This window comes from Podarcis filfolensis (genome assembly GCF_964270895.1).
Source record: "Podarcis filfolensis genome assembly, chromosome: 16".
Taxonomy (NCBI): Eukaryota; Metazoa; Chordata; class Lepidosauria; order Squamata; family Lacertidae; genus Podarcis; species Podarcis filfolensis.
The window spans coordinates 3,445,327-3,465,024 of record NC_139620.1 but is presented as its reverse complement, the minus strand read 5'-3'; the positions used below and the strand labels follow the sequence as shown (position 1 = coordinate 3,465,024).

At 41.1% G+C, this 19,698-nt stretch overlaps 1 protein-coding gene across 2 annotated transcripts; it reads left to right on the top strand.

The window, feature by feature from the left end:
- The first annotated feature begins 807 nt into the window (after positions 1-807).
- On the top strand, positions 808-17,329 carry HORMAD1 (HORMA domain containing 1). 2 transcript variants are annotated; one of them, XM_083591427.1, is made up of 15 exons: positions 808-1,648; positions 4,838-4,889; positions 5,109-5,253; positions 5,664-5,727; positions 7,152-7,188; positions 7,320-7,340; positions 7,452-7,478; positions 9,113-9,180; positions 9,868-10,019; positions 10,123-10,352; positions 10,512-10,578; positions 11,403-11,479; positions 11,768-11,851; positions 13,292-13,381; positions 16,236-17,329. In XM_083591427.1, the coding sequence occupies exons 2-15, from the start codon at positions 4,857-4,859 to the stop codon at positions 16,314-16,316; spliced, it is 1,176 nt and encodes a 391-aa protein (XP_083447553.1). In that variant the 5' UTR covers positions 808-1,648; positions 4,838-4,856; the 3' UTR covers positions 16,317-17,329. The 2 variants fall into 2 exon arrangements, with proteins under 2 accessions (XP_083447553.1, XP_083447552.1); XM_083591426.1 differs by lacking the exon at positions 808-1,648 and adding an exon at positions 1,850-2,043.
- The last annotated feature ends 2,369 nt before the right edge of the window (positions 17,330-19,698 follow it).

Sequence of the window (19,698 nt, the reverse complement as noted above, 5' to 3'; positions counted from 1 at the left end):
CCTCACAGTAAAGAAAACTGAGCACTCTCCTCTTCATTCAGTATCTCTGAGGAACAGTAATTGGATAAATTTCCCTTCTCACATCTACCATATATCTCTCTACACACAAAAATACCCTAACACCCTTTTATACTCCCCTGGTTTAGACGTTAACCCTGTTCTTTCAAAAATATGTGTGAAAAGACTTTCTTTGTGGAAGGTGTGGCATGAAAGAGCCGTACTTGACTTTGCCCTGTTTTCAATGTCAGTTTAGCAGAGGAGGTAAGAAGGTAATTGAGGAAATGTTCTCTGAGGATGCGCAGAGTGTTTTTTTCATTCACCAGTGGGAAACTGGCCAACTTGGACACACAGATACAAGGAAGGCCTTATAGGGTACTCAACCAGCACAGCCCATCCTATTCAACTACTCTTGACTTTATAAAATAATTGCTGTCTATATCTATATCAGACCTAGGGTAGGGTTGTCTTGAGCAGCAATTTGATCTGTAGCTAGGGCTAAAATCATTTGAATTCCATGCCATGAAAAATGTCACATTCTGATTTCTGTTAAAGGTGGAGAAGAAGCTGCTATATATTTTTTTTCTGGTCAGTTTGCAAACTTATTAGCCATGACGGAGGTTGAGGGCAGTCCCTCTGAGTATGTGGGCATGAAGTGTACATATATATGTCCTTAAAAGTGTATTTTCCCTTGTCTAAGAGGGGGCTGCAGCGCTTCTCCACCGAAAAAATATTCTGTGTGCTTTTCAAACCATGCCTGGCATGAAATTAAAACAGGCTCCGCTTATAGAAAGGCACAGAGCTGAGGGTGGAGAGAAAAAGATGATATTTCTTTTAAGTGAGACATGGTTTCAAAGAACAATGCCATTTTATACTTACACCCCACTTCTGTTAAGGAACTATTTTAAAACAATAAGGGGTTGTAGCCAGCTCAAGTTCTACTCAGAGTAGAGCCATTGAAATTGAGGGAAGCAAGTTAGGTCTATTAACTTCAATGGGCCTGCTCTGAAAAGAACTAGCATTGAATGCAACCCAGTAATAATTATTTTTTTGATTTTATGAGATTTATGTCGCTTGATTGTAAAAACGAATGAACCTCAAAGCAGTTTAGAAGAATAAGACAATGAAAGTTTCAGTTTTTTAAAAAAATCAACCTATTTAAAACCTTCCAAAAATAGTTAACATCTATGATAAGGTAAAAACCGCCAGATTACAATAGTGATTGGTGGCGATTTGCTTCTGATAGCGTTAAAAGTCACCATAAGACGGGGACCATTTTGGTGGAAAAAACAGAAGTGTGGCTTTATTAAGTAACTCCGGAGAGGGTAAATAAAATGTCAGCTAAGGAAGGAAAGAATTATTGTTGTTGACAGTGTACACCCTTCAGTCTGAATAGGTTTTGCCCTGAGCGACTGAGTTGGGTCGCCTGAGGTGTAAAAAAGGCGGGAAAGTTCAGGCGGCGGAGCGGGAAGGGCGGCCGTCCGTTAAACCGTCGGAGGAGCGAAAAAAGGCGGGAAAGCGGGAGGCGCGCGCGCGAGGAGCCTAAAAATCCCCGCTTTTTGCTGAGAGGAAAAAGGATTTTGAAAAGCGTGCGGGAATCGCCATGAAATAGTTAAAAATAAAACAAAATACTACAGTCTGTATATATGATGTAAGGGCGTCTGTTTTAAATAAATTAATACCCCTGAATGATTTTTATTTAACGTCGTCTGCTTATAACTTGTTTTTATTACTGCTTGTTAGCCGCCCTGAGCCCGGCCTTGCTGGGGAGGGCGGGGTATAAATAAAAATTACTACTATTATTATAAGCACGGCCGTCCTAAATCGCCACCCCGCCCGCCCCACGGCAAAAAAACCGCATCGTGCGCTACATGGCTTGGCTGTTTTTAATCGCCTCAAGTCAGACGCGGTCTCTCAGGAGTGCTTCTGCACCTGAACTTCCCCCCATTTTATATATTACACTCCATCTCTATCGTAAACCTCAGGGCTGCTGCTGCCAACTTCCCAGTTGACTTTTGCAGCTGGGCTCTTAATGCCCAGAGGTTGGTAGATAATATGCGAGCCTTCCCTCGTCCTATACTTTTCTTAGATCTAATTTGCTCCCCTCGTCCCTCCCAAGCTTCAGTGGTGTTTTTCCTCCCTCAGTGGAGTAAATAGCTGGCGGGGATGAGGGAACAATTTCAATCGAGAAAAGACTCAACAACAAATAGGTTATGCGTGGGAAAACTTTGGCTCGCTCGATATTTGCTGGACTACAACTCCCATCACCCCTTGTCTTTGGCCATGCTTGCTAGGGATGATGGGAGTTGTAGTTCATCAACATCTGGGGCCGGCCGCAGCTGCTCCCCACACTAAATCAAGTAAATAAATTTTAAAAAACCTTAACTATAACTGAACAATTCCAGCACAGATAGTGTTCTCTCCCCATCCAACATAAATCCTGGCTATGCCCATGGCAGGGAGCAAAGGTTCCACATTCCTGGTGTAAGAGATAATAAGAATGCCCAGATGGGAAAGAGGAGCCATGTTCCTTTTTCCAGGTAGCTATGGGGGGTTCTAGTCATAGCTGTCAACCTTCCCTTTTTTTGTGGGAAATTCCCTTATTCCAGCGCTGCTTCCCGTTGCTATCCCAGATTGTTTGATATCCCATAGACTGTCCCCCGGACAGGTGAGGCTGCTGATCCCTTATTTTGAAATCCAAAAGTTGACAGCTATGGTTCTAGCAGGGTTTTTTTGTCCTAGGTGCAGCTTCCAGAAGGGCACCAATGAGGCCCTCAGCCTGTGTGCATGTGTACCTAAATCATAGCTGACAACGTTTCTCTTTTTTTAAGGGAAATTCCCTTCTTCCGAATAGGATTCCTCGCAAGAAAAGCGAAAAATTGACAGCTATGACGTAAAGGTGTGGGTTGTGTGTGCCAAACTGGGTCTCTGACCCAGGAGAAATAAAGCCTAGCTTTGCCCCGCCAATGGCGGGTGGGTGGGCCAGAGGCAAACTTGCAGCGGATCTGACTCTTGCCTTTGAGCAGTAGGGCAGTTTCTGCACACACAAAAAAGACAAGAGTGTTCCTGTGCAGACCAGTTACAGATAGGTAGCCGTGTTGGTCTGCCATAGTCAAAACAAAAAATTTTTTTCCCTTCCAGTAGCACCTTAAAGACCAACTAAGTTAGTTCTTGGTATGAGCTTTCGTGTGCATGCACACTTCTTCAGATACACTGAAACAGAAGTTGCCAGATCCTTCTATATAGTGAGAAGGTGGGGAGGGGTATTACTCAGAAGGGTGGTGGGAATGGGTGATTGGCAGATAGCTGTGATGAGCCTGTTGACGACTCTTAACGACTGCAATAGGTCTTACAGGAAAAAGCAAGGGGTGAGAAGGTGAAAAATGGCTTTGTCATGTATAATGAGATAAGAACCCAATGTCTTTGTTCAGACCAGGTCTCTCCATGGTTTTAAGTTTGGTAACGAGTTGCAATTCAGCAGCTTCTCTTTCCAGTCTATTTCTGAAATTCCTTTGTAGTAATACAGCTACTTTGAGATCTTGTATAGAATGTCCTGGGAGATTGAAGTGTTCTCCTACTGGTTTCTCTGTCTTGTGATTCTTGATGTCCGATTTATGTCCGTTTATTCTTTGGTGTAAGGTTTGGCCTGTTTGTCCAATATAGAGAGCTGAAGGACACTGTTGGCATTTGATGGCATATACAATGTCAGACGATGAGCAATTAAATAGTCCCGAGATGGTATGTGTGATGTTGTTGGGGCCAGTAATGGTGTTGTCCGGGTGTATGTGGCAGCAAAGTTGGCATCTGGGTTTATTGCAGGCTCTGGTGCCAGTGTCCGTGTTACGTCTGGTTGTAGTATTATTGTGGGTTAGGAGTTGTTTAAGATTGGGTGGCTGTCTGTAGGCAATGAAAGGTCTTCCTCCCAGAGCTTGAGAAAGAGAACTGTCATTGTCCAGGAGAGGTTCTGTCCTGTGCAGACCCACACATTTCTCCTTCCTTGGAGGTTTTTAAGCAGAGGTTGGGTGGCCGTCTGTCATGGAGGCTTTAGCTGAGATTTCTGCACTGCTGGGGGTTGGACTGGATGACCCTCGAGGTTCTTTCCCACTCTGATTCTCTATTTATTTATTCCATAAAATTTATATACTGCTGAATTGTTAAATGAAAAGCCTCGGTGATTTTATCGTTCACCCAGGCAAGCAAGAGGCATGCACGGTCATCACAGGTCAAAAACACATTTCAGCCAGGCCAAGAGCACTCTGGGTTGTATCCTAACTCAGTTCTACTCAGAGTAGACGGAAATGAATACATTGAAGCTAGTCATGGTCATTAATTTCAACAAACTCTGGTTACTACCCTCAAGGAGCGGGCAGGGCAGGGCAGGGCAGAAGAGGTATGGTCCCGGCTGGGGAAAAAATACAACCAATAAAATATAGTCTAAAACTATTAAAACTCTTCATCTGTGATATTAGAGGCAGCATAAAGCATTTTAATAATATATAAATACATATTAAATAAATAATGTGTTCATTTTAAACCAAGTGGGGCATTTTATAAAAAGAGAGTCTACTCCCAGTGAAGGGACAGGATACCCAAATCCTGTCTGAAATCACCCCAGGCTTCAATAATCGCCCCAGGCCTCAAAACTGTCCAAAACTTCTTTTGTCTTCTAAAAATCCAAAACAGCTTTTCTCCGCTTTTCTCACAAGATGCTGTGCATAGGCAAAATGTTACTTTTAAAGGCTAATGAATAGCCTCTGTCAATGCCAAGAATACTCAGGCCTGAGAAACGAATTTCTCACCAAAACACTGTATATACTAACACAACATTTTTTATCAACAGGTGACTAAGACCAGGAAATATGGCAACTGCTCAGAAGCAAAGAACCTCTCTGGTATAGTTCCATTTCAAAAATTTAATTTCTCTTACCATTTAATAAGTTGTTTTTTTTTACAGTAATTATATGTTTATGGTAACCATTGTGTTTAGATCAACTCAGTATGATGCACAGAAGGTTGCAGTGAGTTAGGCACTTGCATATTTATTGACATAAGAATGTGTAGAGCTAATCTGAATCCATGCTCTTCTTAATTCTTTCTTCTTTACCTTTTAGAGTGCAATAATATTTCCCAACAAAATATCAACTGAGCAGCAATCTCTAGTATTAGTGAAAAGACTGCTGGCAATAGCTGTATCCTGCATTACCTACCTAAGAGGGATATTTCCAGAAAGTGCATATGGAACAAGATATATTGATGGTAATGACTTTTCCAAAAAGAGCAAACTTTCTCTGTAGTGTAGCTGATAAACACACCAGACTGTGATCTTCAGAAGTTACTACACAGTGATACCCCAGAGCTTTAAGCTATTGTTATGTATTTACTTATAAACATTTGTGACCTGCTTTCCAGCAGAATATGATCCCAAAGCAGGGTGCAATCCCCAAAAAACAATAAAACCATGCAATCAATATAGGACAATCCTTAAAATATGCAAAAACATGTAATCAAATAATTATTTGAAAGTGCAGGGTTATTTTTGCAAACTGCTGTTGAGTGATTCTCCCTTTCCATTCTGTGCTTGTGTAAAGAACAGAAAAAGTTGTCAGTAATAGCATTATCAATGTTGTAGTTAAGATTTATCAAATGTATTTTGATTGTATTTTAAGACCTCTGTGTGAAAATACTGCGGGAAGATAAAAACTGCCCTGGCTCCAGTCAGCTGGTGAAATGGTAGGTTTTTTGTGATTTCCACTTTGCAAATAATTAGAGAATAGGTCCCTACCGCAGGGAGCTTACAGTCTGTAATTCAACATGAGAAAACAGATGAAGGGAAATGGAGTCAGGTTTGAACAAGGGAACAAGAGGTGACATACCGGTATATGTGCTTAGGTTTGGTACTATGTGCTGCCCCCATCCGCACTATACCAGTGTTCAAAACTCCCATTGTTCTAGGCTCATTTTGCGACAGGGAATTTCATTAGTGTGAGCAGTTTCTGAGCTCTGGGCCCAGTACTGTGCCAAAGATTTCATATTAAAACGGCAGAGTGGAAGGAAAGGAAGACCTTTTCCTCCCCACTTCCAGCCGCTTTCTGAAGACTGGAGATGAGACCCTCTTAAGAATATTAGGGGGTGGGCAGGCGAAGGACTAGACCATGTGAAAAATGAACATAATATTGTAGCTGCAGTTCATTTCCAGCTTTGTATTCTCGTTATTAAAAAAAACCACCATGCCTAGACTTTCCCTTGTTGCACCCATAACCTAGATTTAGGGTGCCATTTAGCTCCTAGCTTTCTTATCTCAGTTTCTAACACAGCACTATACATTTATAGCAGTATCATACCACTTTAGACAGTGATAGCTTCACCCAAAATATCCTTAGAACTGTAGTTAATTAAGGGTGCTGAGAAGTGTTAGGAGACTCCCCGTCCTGCCATAACCCTCACAAAGATTCTTAGAGTTCCCTGGCCTGGAAAGAGGGATTGATATTTAAACCACTCTGGAAATTGTAGCTCTGTGAGGCGAAAATTTCACTGGACTCTTTGAAAGAATCAATGACTGTTTAAAATGGTATGATACTGCTTTAAATGTATAGTACAGATGAGGGAATGGAAAGGCTAGAATTTAAAGGAAGTAAGAGAGGTGGCATGATGGTGGCATTCTGGGAAACAGTTCCAGGCTTCAGAAGGACTAAGAGAAGAACAAAAATGTCATTTGAGAGAGCAGAAGAACTTCAGACATTTCAGAGTGATAGAGCTGGAGGATAAATGGTTGTACTGTAGGTGGGGATTTTTCTGGGGAGAAGAGTGGAATGATAAAGGGGCTTGTGCAGGATTTAGGAGTGGAGAGGAAGGCATTTCAGAGATTTAAGGGACAGTGATGTGGCCAAAGCAGATTTTGGCTTCAGGGTGCTGGCTAGAGATGAAAGTTGTGTGTGTGTGTGTGTGTGTGTGTGTGTGTGTGTGTGTAGTTGAGGATTTCACTCAGTGTAAATAGGAATCCAATTGCTGTCTTTGTCAGGCCCATAAAATAATGGTAAGCATTTAATGAATAAAAGCAGGATTGAAAAATTGCACAATAGATACAGATGAATGGGATTAAAAAACCCAAAATGCATATATTTGTGTGAAGCAGTAGCATTTTATGATTTTTGCAGGATGCTGGGATGCTATGATGCACTGCAGAAAAAATATGTAAGTTAAATATGGTTTTATCTTTAATGAGTAACTGTGTTCACAGATTCATCTTAGCAATTTCATTATAGTAAACACACTATAATGCTTTTAATTTCTAATTTATTTTCTTTATTGTTTTGTGTAAATAGCTCAGATTAATCGTCTTAGCAGTAAGTTTAATATATATTTATACACATCCACCTTTCAAAATTAATTAATAATTCATATGCTGTATTGTATTTGGTATTGTCCTGATTATGTTGTTTATCTTTTAAATACAGGTCTACACCAACCAGGATGATCCTCAGGTAAGTTTATGATTTTGCATTCATAAGTGCACATTTTATATTGCAGATGTTTTGTCCTGGATCAATACATACTTTTTGTGAAGAGACATGCTGTAAGAGACACATGTCGACAAATGTGGATTGTAAGATCATTCAGTGCATCTGACAGTGACCACTATGAAAGATCAAAGGACAGCTCTAATATAAATCATTAAACAGCCATTTGAAGGGAACGGTTTCTGAAATTTACTGTAATTGGACTATTTTCTCACCATCTCTACATTCCAACACCACCTCCTTTTTCAAACACTAATCTGCAACCAGCTTTATAAAAGTGGTGGATTCAGATTGGGAATACATTGTTTGGGGGGAAACCAGCGGCTGCGGTCCTCATCTAATTCATCCCCTTGGCTAAAGGGGTAGGGTGGGGAGGAAACTTCAGGAGAGCCAATCACTTCTTGTCGAGTTTGACTCTTCCTTTCTTTGGGAACAAGGGAAGAGTGTATCAAGTGTATATTGCTGAGGGGGGGAACCTGTGGCAGTCCAGGTGTTGCTGGACTACAACTCCCATCATCACAGATGATTTTCCAGGCTGGCTGAGGCTGATGGGAGCTGGGAGTCCAACAGCATCTGGAGAACCGCAAGTTCTCTTCCCCAGGTATATCCCTTGCCACAGATAAGGATTAAAAAATCCAGCCACTAGGTGTCACTCTTCCTCTATTTGATGTGATAATTAGAATAATATTAAAGAAGATGAATTCTACATATTAAATGTTGCAGCCCAAACTTTATGGCAATCTTTTCTCTTATTATTTGCTTCTGCTGACCCTAATTCCATTAGAAAAGTGTGCATTGTTTTTTAAAAAAGAATATCCAAATGATCACAAAGGAAAGCTGGTAATGAAAAAGGGATTAAAACTGGAATGCAGTACTTAGGCCAGCATCAAATCAAACTCCATGATGAAGGACATTCCATTTTTTTTTATACTGATGTTGTTTAAAGAAAGTGGATCTTTCTTCCATGAAAGTGAATGGTGCAGGGAAGCCTTGAAACAAATTGCTGGTTTGGCTTGTGAATTGACAGTTTGGGTGGCCTGGAAGCTATCATTAACATCCACTCTGGATGAAGTCTATTTAAAAGAGTCAAACCCAGCCTTCTGTCATCAAAGGCTCTAAAAGAGATTTCAGACCAATGAGTGATATCCAGCTAGGTTGAAATTGATATACATAAGTTAGTCATGTTGATTAATTTCAGTGGGTCTAGGACCAACACCAGATGCAACCCATTGTGTTCAGTAGTGCAGTTAAGTATCCATATTGCTTGTTCACTTTAGATACAATGAGTTTAAAATTATTAACTATCAGTATACATTACTCCTGAGAGCCAAAGTGCTTAGATTCAGATTGTGGAGACCTGGATTCAACACCCCACTCAGCCATGAAACTCACTTCAGGACCTGTCACTCTTGTTCTGCCTGACCTACCTCACTTGGGTTGTTATGACCATAAAACAGGGGAAAGAGAGCCCATGTCCTCCACCCTGAGCTTACTGGAGGACATTCAAAGGCGGAGGATTTGTTAGACTTGGTGCTGCATTCTACTTGCTGTTTCCAATTTTCGGCACTTGATACGTAACTACTATGTTTTGTGTTTAGACTGTTACAGAGTGCTACCAATTTAAGTTCAAATACAGTGATCAAGGACCATCTATGGATTTCACAAGGTATTCTCTCCTCTCCTACCCCACTGTTTTCATCAGGCAGTTATACAAGACATTTCTCTGCCAGGCTGTTCTAGCAAGCTGAGAAAAGCCAACATGTATTCTTTGATTCTAGAAACTGGATGTTAATATGTCCCTGTGTTCACCAAAGAGAAGGCATTTAATTGCTGCAGAACAAATGCTCAATAACAATCAGCCTTCAACTGGTTTCTAGTCACATTTATTAGAAAGGCTCAGGAAATATTATCAAATAGCAAATATGCAGTTTTATCGGTTCCCAATTTCTCCTGTACCTAATGGATTTGACTTCCAGAATATAGATACAGTACTTTAAACAATTGTCTTCACCATTTTCAGCCCATGACCTACCTTTAACCCAAACATGCATTTTAAAATTTCTTAAATACTTTACCATGTGTTTGTATGTGGGGAGTGTAATGCTACCATTGTTATCTAGTTTAGATCAGGCTCAGAGTCAATAGTGGGTCCTGACTGCTTTAAACCATGGTGGGCTGGGGCATGTTGCTTAGACAGATCAGGAGAGTGGAGGATGGGAAGAAGGAAAGTAAAGCCATTCTTTGTGGGTAAGGGCTAGGGATGTAAGAATTCTCCTGTTTCCATTTCCAGTATTGCTAGTAGAGGCACCAGCTGCCCTTGCTTTCAAATAATGGATGGTTTTGTTTTTTCTAGTAAAAACAATGGAAGTAATTCCAACAACACGTGCACAAGTACTAAGAAAGCTAGTATCCTGATGCTACGAAAGATTTATGTCCTCATGCAGAACCTGGGCCCTCTGCCTGGTGATGTCTGTCTGACGATGAAGCTGTTCTATTATGATGAAGGTACCATTTCAAATTTTAATTCTGTTCAACATCAATATGTCAGAATAATTGCTGATGAAACAAATGTTTCCCATTATGAAATATCACCAACTTTCCTTTTTAGTTACGCCTCCTGATTACCACCCTCCAGGATTCAAAGAGGGTCATTGTGAAGCAGTGGCATTCGAGGGGGAGCCAATGTACCTAAGCGTTGGTGAGGTTCCAACCCCTTTTCATACGATGAAAGTTAAAGTGACGACGGAAAAAGATCGAATGGAGTGCATCGATGCAGACTTATTAAGGCAAGGGAAGGAATTGACTTCCACAAAGCCACAGCATCTTGATAAAATGGATGTAAGGGTTTGAAATTTATTTTTATAGTTTTGTAATGATGTATGGAGTTATTATTATTTGAAATTTTGACAGTATTTGCATTGCCTATCCTTAACAAAATGCTTTTACAGGTACATTTCAGCTTTGTTGAAGACGTTCTTGTTTGTGTTCTTTACACAGGAAGATTTTATTGCAGAAAACAGAATGAGGGAGCAGCAAAACACACACAGGGTTCCTCATACTAAAGGTACACAGAGCATATGTTATCTAGGAGTGTTTTGCTTTCATATTGGTACACGGTGATGTGTTCTCCATGGCAACACCTTTTCTGCACACCTCTTTATTTTTATGAAACTGTGCATGACACTCTGCTCAGGACTTGGGTTAGAAGATAGGAACACAGGAAGCTGCTAAATACCAAGTCAGACCATTGGTCAATCTAGCTCAGTATTGCCTACACTGACTGCCAATGACTTTTCAGGGTTTCAGGCAAGAGGTCATTCCCAGCTCTTCTTGGAGATGCCAGAGATTGAACCTGGACATCAGGTGCTCTACCACTGAGCTACAACCATTGCTTTTAGAAACCTAGGAAGCTGCCTTAGACTAAGTCACATTCATTGGTTCATCTAGCTTAGTACTGTCTACACCAATGGGCAGTGGCTCTGCAGGATTTCAGGCAGAAGTTGTTCCCATGCTTACCTGGAGATGCCAAAGATTGAACCTGGGACCTTCTGCATGCAATATGTGTGCTCTACCACTTAGTGATGTCCTTTCCCCCAAGAATGAACCTTCCCACATGTTTAGACTACTTTCACATCCTGAACTTGTAATGACAGCAGAGGAGGAAGGACCACATTCCTCACAGTTAATATCTTCAGCAGTTTTTGTCTCCTTAGCAACTGCCTGCGCCTTCTGGAAGAGGCCTGCCTCTCACTCAGAGAAGACTAGAGCCTTGTCAATGTATCTGTCAATCCTCTTTTAAGAACATTCTACTTATGTACAGAAATCTAAACTCTTTGTTTATTCAGTGTTCTGAGAATTTGTACAATTTTCTCCCAATGCCATTCCTAGAACTTAATTTAGTGTGTGAAGAAGATGAAGACATGAGGATAGAAGATAGCCAAACTTTCTCCATCAATAGTTCTCAGGTATAAAGCTGCCTTTTTATTCTTTGCCAATGTTTTGTTCTCATTTAGTTTTTTGGATTTACTTTTTTGTGGCTGGATAAATATTTACTAGATTTAACAAGTGCAACACAATCTGACAATTAGCGGAAGAGTTCCTGCAAAATGTATGTAGATATTGTTTGTATGGGTGTATATTTGGCAAAATCACATACAAAACTGTGTAGGTATGTTTGTCCTCATTCCAAGAGCCCAAACCAAAGCTGTTCTCTTTTAAAAAGCTGTTCTCTTTGTTTATTTAACTGTTTTTAGGTGGAACATCTAATTAATAAGACATCAGAACTTGAAGTAGCTGAGGGAAAGACCCGAAGTGGAAGGAAGTTTAAAGGCAACACAGTTAGTGTCATTTTTAAAATAATTAACGAACTATTCTGTTGCATGATCTGAATGAGATAAAAAATTTAAGGGATGCATAACTTAGATTTTTACAATACAAACCCTGTTCTTTAAGGCTTAGCTCAGTTTTCAGGTTACCTCAATTTTGCTACTGTTGCGCAAGTTGGAGTCAGGATTATTATTAATTCTATTATTTTTAATAATGTATTCATTTATTTCCATAGCATTTCCTCCGCAATAGTACTCCAAATGCAGTGCCTTAGTTATCCTTTCAGCAAGCTTGTGATTTTCGTAAGGCCACGTGATAAGCTGCACAGCTGAACCTAGGTGCTCAGCATCAAAGCCCAGATTTCTTCTCACAGCTTCATACTGAGCTCTTGGAAAATATTTGATTTAGGCTCCAGTGCCAATGCATGTCCAGCATGTTTGGACACTAACTAAGGCTCCTTCAGATGCCCTATTTATTGAGCATTTATCCTGATTTGTTTGCAGGGAGGTTATATACCTCTTCCCATCAATTGATCATTCATCCCACACTTTTTTAGTGCATTTCTCCATCACGTTCCTTACCACAAAGGGTCTGCTGTCTTTTTAAAGTGGATTTGTTGCTCCAGAGTGCTTTAAATCAACTTAAATTTCATAAAGCTAAATTCCTAATATGCCATTGAATCCGTCCCACAAAATAATAACAGTCTGGAGGTAACCTAAACATTTATTATAAATAGTAGCAGCACCAGTAGGGCAGCATATTCATTAGTTTATTTTCAACAATAAAATACCAGAGCTTAGGCTTTGTGAAAGATAGACAAAGCTATTGTTGTCCATAGCAAGATTTTGAGGGAGGTAATGTTAAAAATGTAAGAAGCTGAGTTTTGTACAAGCTGCAGGACTAGATTACTACAAGTTTTTGATAGTTTGTGCTTCTAAGGAGGCCTTGGACTCTGAAACCTAGGAAGAAAGTTGCATGAAACCATACAACCCGAAGGTCCTGCTTTTGAGCTGAAAAAGTTTTGTAAAGATTTCAGCTCATTTCTTTTACAGACAGTGAGGGTCCATCCACACTCTCTGTCCATCAGACTAAGGTTGTTTCTACCCTCACTCCTTTCCTAGTTTCGCTCTGTTCAGTACAGAAACATACCTTCGTAGGCATCTGCCAGTTGCTTTACTGACATTTTCACCTTATAGACATTGTGGGGGAAGATTCCACCAGAATCAGCATCTTAGGAAATGCCCTTCAGATGTACAGCGGTGAAAGTAAATCATAATGTTGTCATGACCAAGCTAAGACTTGCCCTTACTGTCGCCACTCTTAAAGAGTCCTTCATTAATTTTTTAACACACGTTGAGGAAGAGTAACAGCCTACGGATGCACAGCATGCTTCTTAATAGCCATCTGCAGACCTCTCTCCTGGAGCTAACGGTTCTTCTGTCTCTGTCAAGGGTGACAAGGGAGGCAGCAACAAAATTCAGTTAGCAGCAAAGTGTCCCAGAGAAACCCAGAAGAGAAGAAACTCAGAATCGGGCAAGCCAGTAAGTTCTTTCCATGCATTATGAGGAAAGTAACAAGAGTTCTTGCTGTGGGTGCCCCCATCTCCAGTCTTTATCAATCCAACATTTCTATGCAAAACCAGAAGCCTTGGTTTGCTAGTTTTTTGTTTAGGGGCAATTACAATATTGGAAAATTAGGTGATTTTATAGGGCTGTCGTCCACTGTGTTTTCACTCATGTCAGTCCTGTTGATTTGAGTGAGACCTGCTGTGCAACCTTGCCCTAGGCATGTTTACTTGGTGAAGTCCCACTGTGCTTCATTGGGTTCAAACAGTGCCTAGGACTGTGGCCTTAAGTGGACAAAATGATGCCTTCAATTGCAGCCATTATAGTGAACAAATGAGGCTGCACAGAACAAAATGTGGTTTGTGGAGGTGGGATGTGTTTCTTCTGGATTCTCCCTCCCAGCTGGAGCCTCTGAAGGTGCTGGCTGTCACCCAGTCTGCATCTTCAAAGCTTCCGTTTCACAGGCAGGGAGGCTGACCAGAGCAGAAACAGCAGTTCCCAAAGTGAGAAAGAGGCAAATAACCCAGGGATGCCCAAACAATTGCTGAGAGACAGACAGTTTAAAATATATATCTCTTCAATACAACTTGTCCAAAGAGGACCCTCAACAACCGCTTACGTTGCAAGACAGCTCCAGAAACCAGTATGGTGACATCCTTTTCCTACACAAGTTTTTGCTTTTTCTGGACTGGCTGTTTTTGGCTTTGCTAGTTAAAGTTTGGTTGGAGCTAAGGTATTGCTGGCAGGTACTGAGTTCTATGGCTTGCTTTTCCATAACCTGTTTACCCTGAGATCTAGGACAATGGTGAGTATTACCTGCTGTTAGGGATGGGCAAGTCTGACAGTTTTGGTTTCCCTCAATTCCCCTCATTTTTTCCGGCCTTCAGTTGATTTCTCCACATTTCTACATCTCCAAAGACTGAATGGAGAGATGGTCAGCTGGAGCCTGCACTACCTGGTCTTTGCTCTGCCCCCCAGCCAGCAGCCGATTGGGTAGCCAGGGAGGGGGTGGAGTAAAGCCAGCAACCAAAGGGGGTGTCACCCTGGCATGGGAAGCCAATGCAGAGTCGCAAACCCCGCCCACTGGTTGGAAGAGTGAGCGGTAATTGTGAAATTCTTTTTAAAAGTCCTCATGAAAATTTATCTGAATTTCAGTGTCAATTTCTTCTTATATATACATTTGGGTGGTGCTGTGATCTAAACCACAGAGCCTAGGGCTTGCCGATCGGAAGGTCGGTGGTTCGAATCCCCGCAACGGGGTGAGCTCCCGTTGCTCGGTCCCAGCTCCTGCCAACCTAGCAGTTTGAAAGCACGTCAAAGTACAAGTAGATAAATAGGTACTGCTCCGGTGGGAAGTAAACGGCGTTTCCGTGTGCTGCTCTGGTTTCGCCAGAAGCGGCTTAGTCATGCTGGCCACATGACCCGGAAAAACTGTCTGCGGACAAACGTCAGCTCCCTCGGCCAGTAAAGCGAGATGAGCGCTGCAACCCCAAAGTCGTCTGTGACTGGACTTAACTGTCAGGGGTCCTTTACCTTTTTATACACATTTGCAGAATATACACATTTTTGCAAAACAATTTTTCTTAACATAATACTCTTTTGTATGTTCTTTTCACTAATTTGTACACTTTTATGCACTTTGTCCCAGTATACCTATTTTTGTGTATACTGGGGCAAAGTGCACACATTATTGTGTATACTGGGGAATATCTGTGCATAATATGTGCACTTTGCCACAGTGTACATATTTTTGTACACAATACTTGGCTGGAGAACAGCACTGCAAAATCCAGAAGAGGTGGGGGAAATGTCAGGCTGGATGGATGCAAGGCAGGGTTCAGGCTGTGCTCTGGGGAACATGGAGCTCTGAGCTTTCTCCAGCAACGAGAACAAGCTGAAACTGAGACCTTATACAGTGGTACCTCTGGTTACATACTTAATTCGTTCCAGAGGTCCGTTCTTAACTTGAAACTGTTCTTAACCTGAAGAACACTTTAGCTAATGGGGCCTCACTCTGCTGCCGCGCCACCGTTGTGAGATTTCTGTTCTCATCCTGAAGCAAAGTTCTTAACCCGAGGTGCTATTTCTGGGTTAGCGGAGTCTGTAACCTGAAGCGTATGTAACCTTGAAGCATATGTAACCCGAGGTACCACTGTATAGCAGTAGTAGCAGCAGCAGCAATAGCAGTGGCAGGGACAGTCTAATTGATATAGCCATCTGTGCTGCAAGATGGTGCTCTACTTAAAGGACCCGGCCTTCAGCACTGGTCTCCTACTGTGATAAGCAGGGGAGCTACAGGCCTTTCTGAGTCTTCTGCAGGGGAGTCCTCTGAGACAGAATGGCAGTGCCACATCCTCAGGCTGGGGCAAGGGCGCACTGGTCCAGCAGGTTCATCTGAAAGTGCTTCTGGGGCTGGCCCTGCATGCCCTTTCCCCTTCTGCTTCAGAGTCCTTGTTCTCATCCTCTGCAGATGAGGAATCTGACCCCAGGGTCATCGTGACAGCCTGGTGCTGGTGTCAGGCTTTGGGGTGGGGGGAGGCTGATTTACAATTCTGCTCAGTTAAAGTGCATAGTTCCTATTTGATCAGATAGATTTGAAATTCCCATTTGATCAATGACATATCACAGATGCATGGTTTATAGGGCAATTGTAGCAAACCCTTCACTGAAAAACCAGCAGAGAGGACACAAAGTTCTTTGTTCTCTGTAACTCAGCATTATTGGGCTCTACCGGACAATATTTAGGTGCATTAGAGTAAGTCAGTATGTTGATTTTAATGGTTCTACTCTGAGTTTAACTAAATAATACTTCATTGTCTTTTTAAAAAAGGTTTATCATCTTGAGTTCTTTTCTGGTGAAGACTCAGTTCCCAAACGGAGAAAAATCAGTGAACCAAAAGAGCGGATTTAGATATTGGCTTTCAAATGTTTATTATTTCCCGTTTCTCCCCCTCCCTAGAATGTTTTTCTCATTTTATCCAGTATTTTGATGTTTTAGAGGGGGTATAGTTTAACCTGTTAAAACCAGCCAACATTTTTCAGTGCTTTTATTTGCAGTTAAGAGTACAGGCTTTTAATTCAGATACACGTAAAATCTAGTCTTGTAAATTTCACTTGTCAGCGTGGATAGAGAGCTGCTGCTTTATCTGAGGCCTGATTTAAATGTAATATTGGGCGTGCAAGAAAATATACCCATGTGGCATTTCATGTAGTCAGGCTCACATTAAATTTGGGGCTCTGAGCTGTTACCTGTACAGTGTGCCCAGGCAATGAATCTCAAGTGTGCTTAATGTTGCATGCACAGGCGAAATGAGACCCAACAGCAGTTTAAATTGGGCCAGAGGGAAATGTCCTTAAGAACAAACTATGATAAATTGATTCCAAATGGAAAAATTTCAGGCAATATTATTACTGCCATGTGAATTAAAAGAAGGAAAAAGCTAAAGGTTTGTGACTCAGCCTCTTAGATTTTGGGACTGCAACTCCCATCAGTCCCAGGGCTGATAGGAGTTGTAGTCCAAAAAATGGGGGGAGACGGGACACCAGCTTGGGGAAGGATGTTGTAACCAGTAGCCTCATCCACAGAAAAAGTTAATCACATCTAAGTACTGTGGAATGAGATGTCACAAAATTGACTTAAGCCCCATGGATTCCAACAGTTCTTAGGCACATCTTACTTTCTCTGGAGCTAGCAATTAACTTTTAAAGCATTTGTTACTTTGTTTTCTGTTACTAGAAGTGTTATAAAAAATGTAGAGAAAATGTTTAAAAATTTTATGCTATATAATTCTTGAAACATAATGGAAGTATGACTCGAGAACATATTGATTTCTGATTAAATGTTTATAGAGGTCTGCAGTGCATGTGCTTTGTTTTAGACCTTCCAATTTTATAGCCACAATAAAATATTTACAACTTGAACAAGCTGCCTCTTTTCAGAATGTTTGTTTTAAATGTTGATTCCTGCCTCATCACTGGGTGCTCCCAATCTTTCTGTGATTGCCAAGTTCATTTTCAGAATACTGTAAAGAAATAACTGATATTTTCGCAATAACTCTTTGGAACCTTACTCCACAGGAAGCAAAATTATATGGCATCCAAAGATGATTGTAGTAAGCAGTGGCATCTAGTGCCAGCCACAGTCATCTTGCAATAATTTATTTTCTGGATGCCACAAACCTCATACAAAATGATTCATTGATTATTTGGGTGGGGGCACCATGGCTGACAGACAGCATCCTCAAAAATAACACCAGGAGTCCTTGTTGGTTGGTTTGTATTGGGTTTTGATATTGTTTCTTGGATTTTATATTGTTAGCCAACGTGGATGGAAATGCAGGATATACATTTGCTTAAATAAGTGGGGAGGAGAGGCTTTCCTTCAGCTTCCAGGACTGACTCAACCTGATAAGCAGGTCTGCCATTTTGAATGCCACGGTGGAGTAGGAATGGGGTAGAAATTCAGTTTGGTTCACATTTTACTGTGAACATACCTAACACTTTCTAAAATAATAGCTGTGTTTTGGCTCACTTACCTTTTGAAATTCCCACTCCTAATTTTGCAATGCAGTTCTGCATCTGTGCACAAAAATGTGTATATTAGTGAAAATAACCTAGAAAAATCTGCAGTTGGAAAAACTGCTTCCAAAGATGCGCATTTTGGAAAACTGCATACAAAACAGTTGGGAGAAATGCAAACTAAAATGTTGGCATATCTTAAGGGGCTTCTTAAAACACACACACACACACACACACACACACACACAAGCTGAAGGAGAAATATGGATAACTAAAGTTAGGATTGGGAAAAATGAGAAACTGAAATAGATTGAAATTGTTTAGTCAATGAATCAAAGCTGGAGGGAGACTTCTAGGCATCTAGGCTCTCCTGCTCAGCACACAACATCCAGATAGCTATCCAGCATCTGTTCCCTCCAGCAAGGGAAAGCCCAATCTCTGCAAGTTGTAGCAAAATTTCAGGGAGTTCCAGGCACTCAACCATTGTTGCATTTCCATTGGGAAAATCGAGGCACAGCTGAGGCTAGTGTCTTGTAAGAAATATGGTTTATTTTACACATCTTTATACCTGGAGTCTATGATGTGCTGCAGAATATCATATCCCAATAGTGTCTCTCGTTGCACCTCAAAGCTTCAGCCAGCTTGTTTCCAAGGCAGCAGTCAGTCATGCCCACCCCCAGTCTCTCGGTGCAGCCTCCTCCAGCCAATTGCTGCATGGAGTTCTGGCCCCTCCTTTCCAAAAGCTGCTGCTCAAAACCTCATTTTAAAAGACACTTTTTCCCCCTGGCAACCTTCCCCTTCCTTGTCTCCTGCTGAATGTCTTACCTGTTTGTTAGGGTACTGACTGTTCTATGTTTATTAATGGCTGCACTCAGCCTGCCTTGCCAGCATAGGCCAAGTACAGGAATTTCCATGTTTGGCACAGTTTAATCAAACCATCATTAATTCTAACTTTTGCTAATTCTACCAGAATCTATAACAGTATAAAAGGAGAATTCCTGGATGCCAAGATCCAAGTTTGGGTCAAGTACTCTTTGGTGGGAGAACCCCAGCAGAGATTTAAAGTCACAAAATATGCTGCAAAGTAAAGTGTGGAAATATAGACTGTTAGACCTTTAAAAATATGGCCTTGTGAGTAAGTTCCAAAATAGTCTCATCTTCCCCCTGCAAAGAAAAAGACCACATGCATGGTAAGTTAAAAACAGTTTACTTGCAAGTTCTCCAAAGGGACAGATTCGTGTGCTTTTCCACACGGCATTCAGAAAAAATTGCATAGGCTGTAAAACTTGGCGCATTATAGTGGTGAAAAGTTCCTAAATTATGGACATAGGAACATAAGAATAGTTTGTAAGAGCCATGCGGTCTGAGCTTGCAGCAACCAACTCTGACCTCTTTACATGATGAGTTCAGGTAAAATTAGTAGTATTGCCTTTTTATCTTGACAGGGACTCAAAGTCTTCATTGAGAGTGAAAGTGCATAAATCTGTTTGTGTATTATATTTGGCTTAATAAAGAAATACATTAAATCAATTAAGTGTGTATATTAAATAAGATTAACTATATTGAGAACACTTTAATTTACGATATACAATATCTTTATTGCAACCAAGGTGAGCCAAGCGTGCCAGGACAGCTTATTTCATGGTCTTCCCCCTTCATGCATTAATTCGACTTAAGTATGTTGGTTACATGAGGCTGGTTATCCCACACATTGTTTCTTTAAGCCAGTGATGGTGGCCCTTAAGGGATCTCTATCCGGCCCTCGGGACTCAGCC

Excerpts from the sequence above, each read along its gene's own strand:
- HORMAD1 (XM_083591427.1), top strand. The coding sequence starts at position 4,857 with ATGGCAACTGCTCAGAAGCAAAGAACCTCTCTG. Across the intron at positions 7,479-9,112 it reads CCAACCAGGATGATCCTCAG|ACTGTTACAGAGTGCTACCA; the intron begins GTAAGTTTATGA and ends TTTTGTGTTTAG. Across the intron at positions 10,020-10,122 it reads GCTGTTCTATTATGATGAAG|TTACGCCTCCTGATTACCAC; the intron begins GTACCATTTCAA and ends TTTCCTTTTTAG.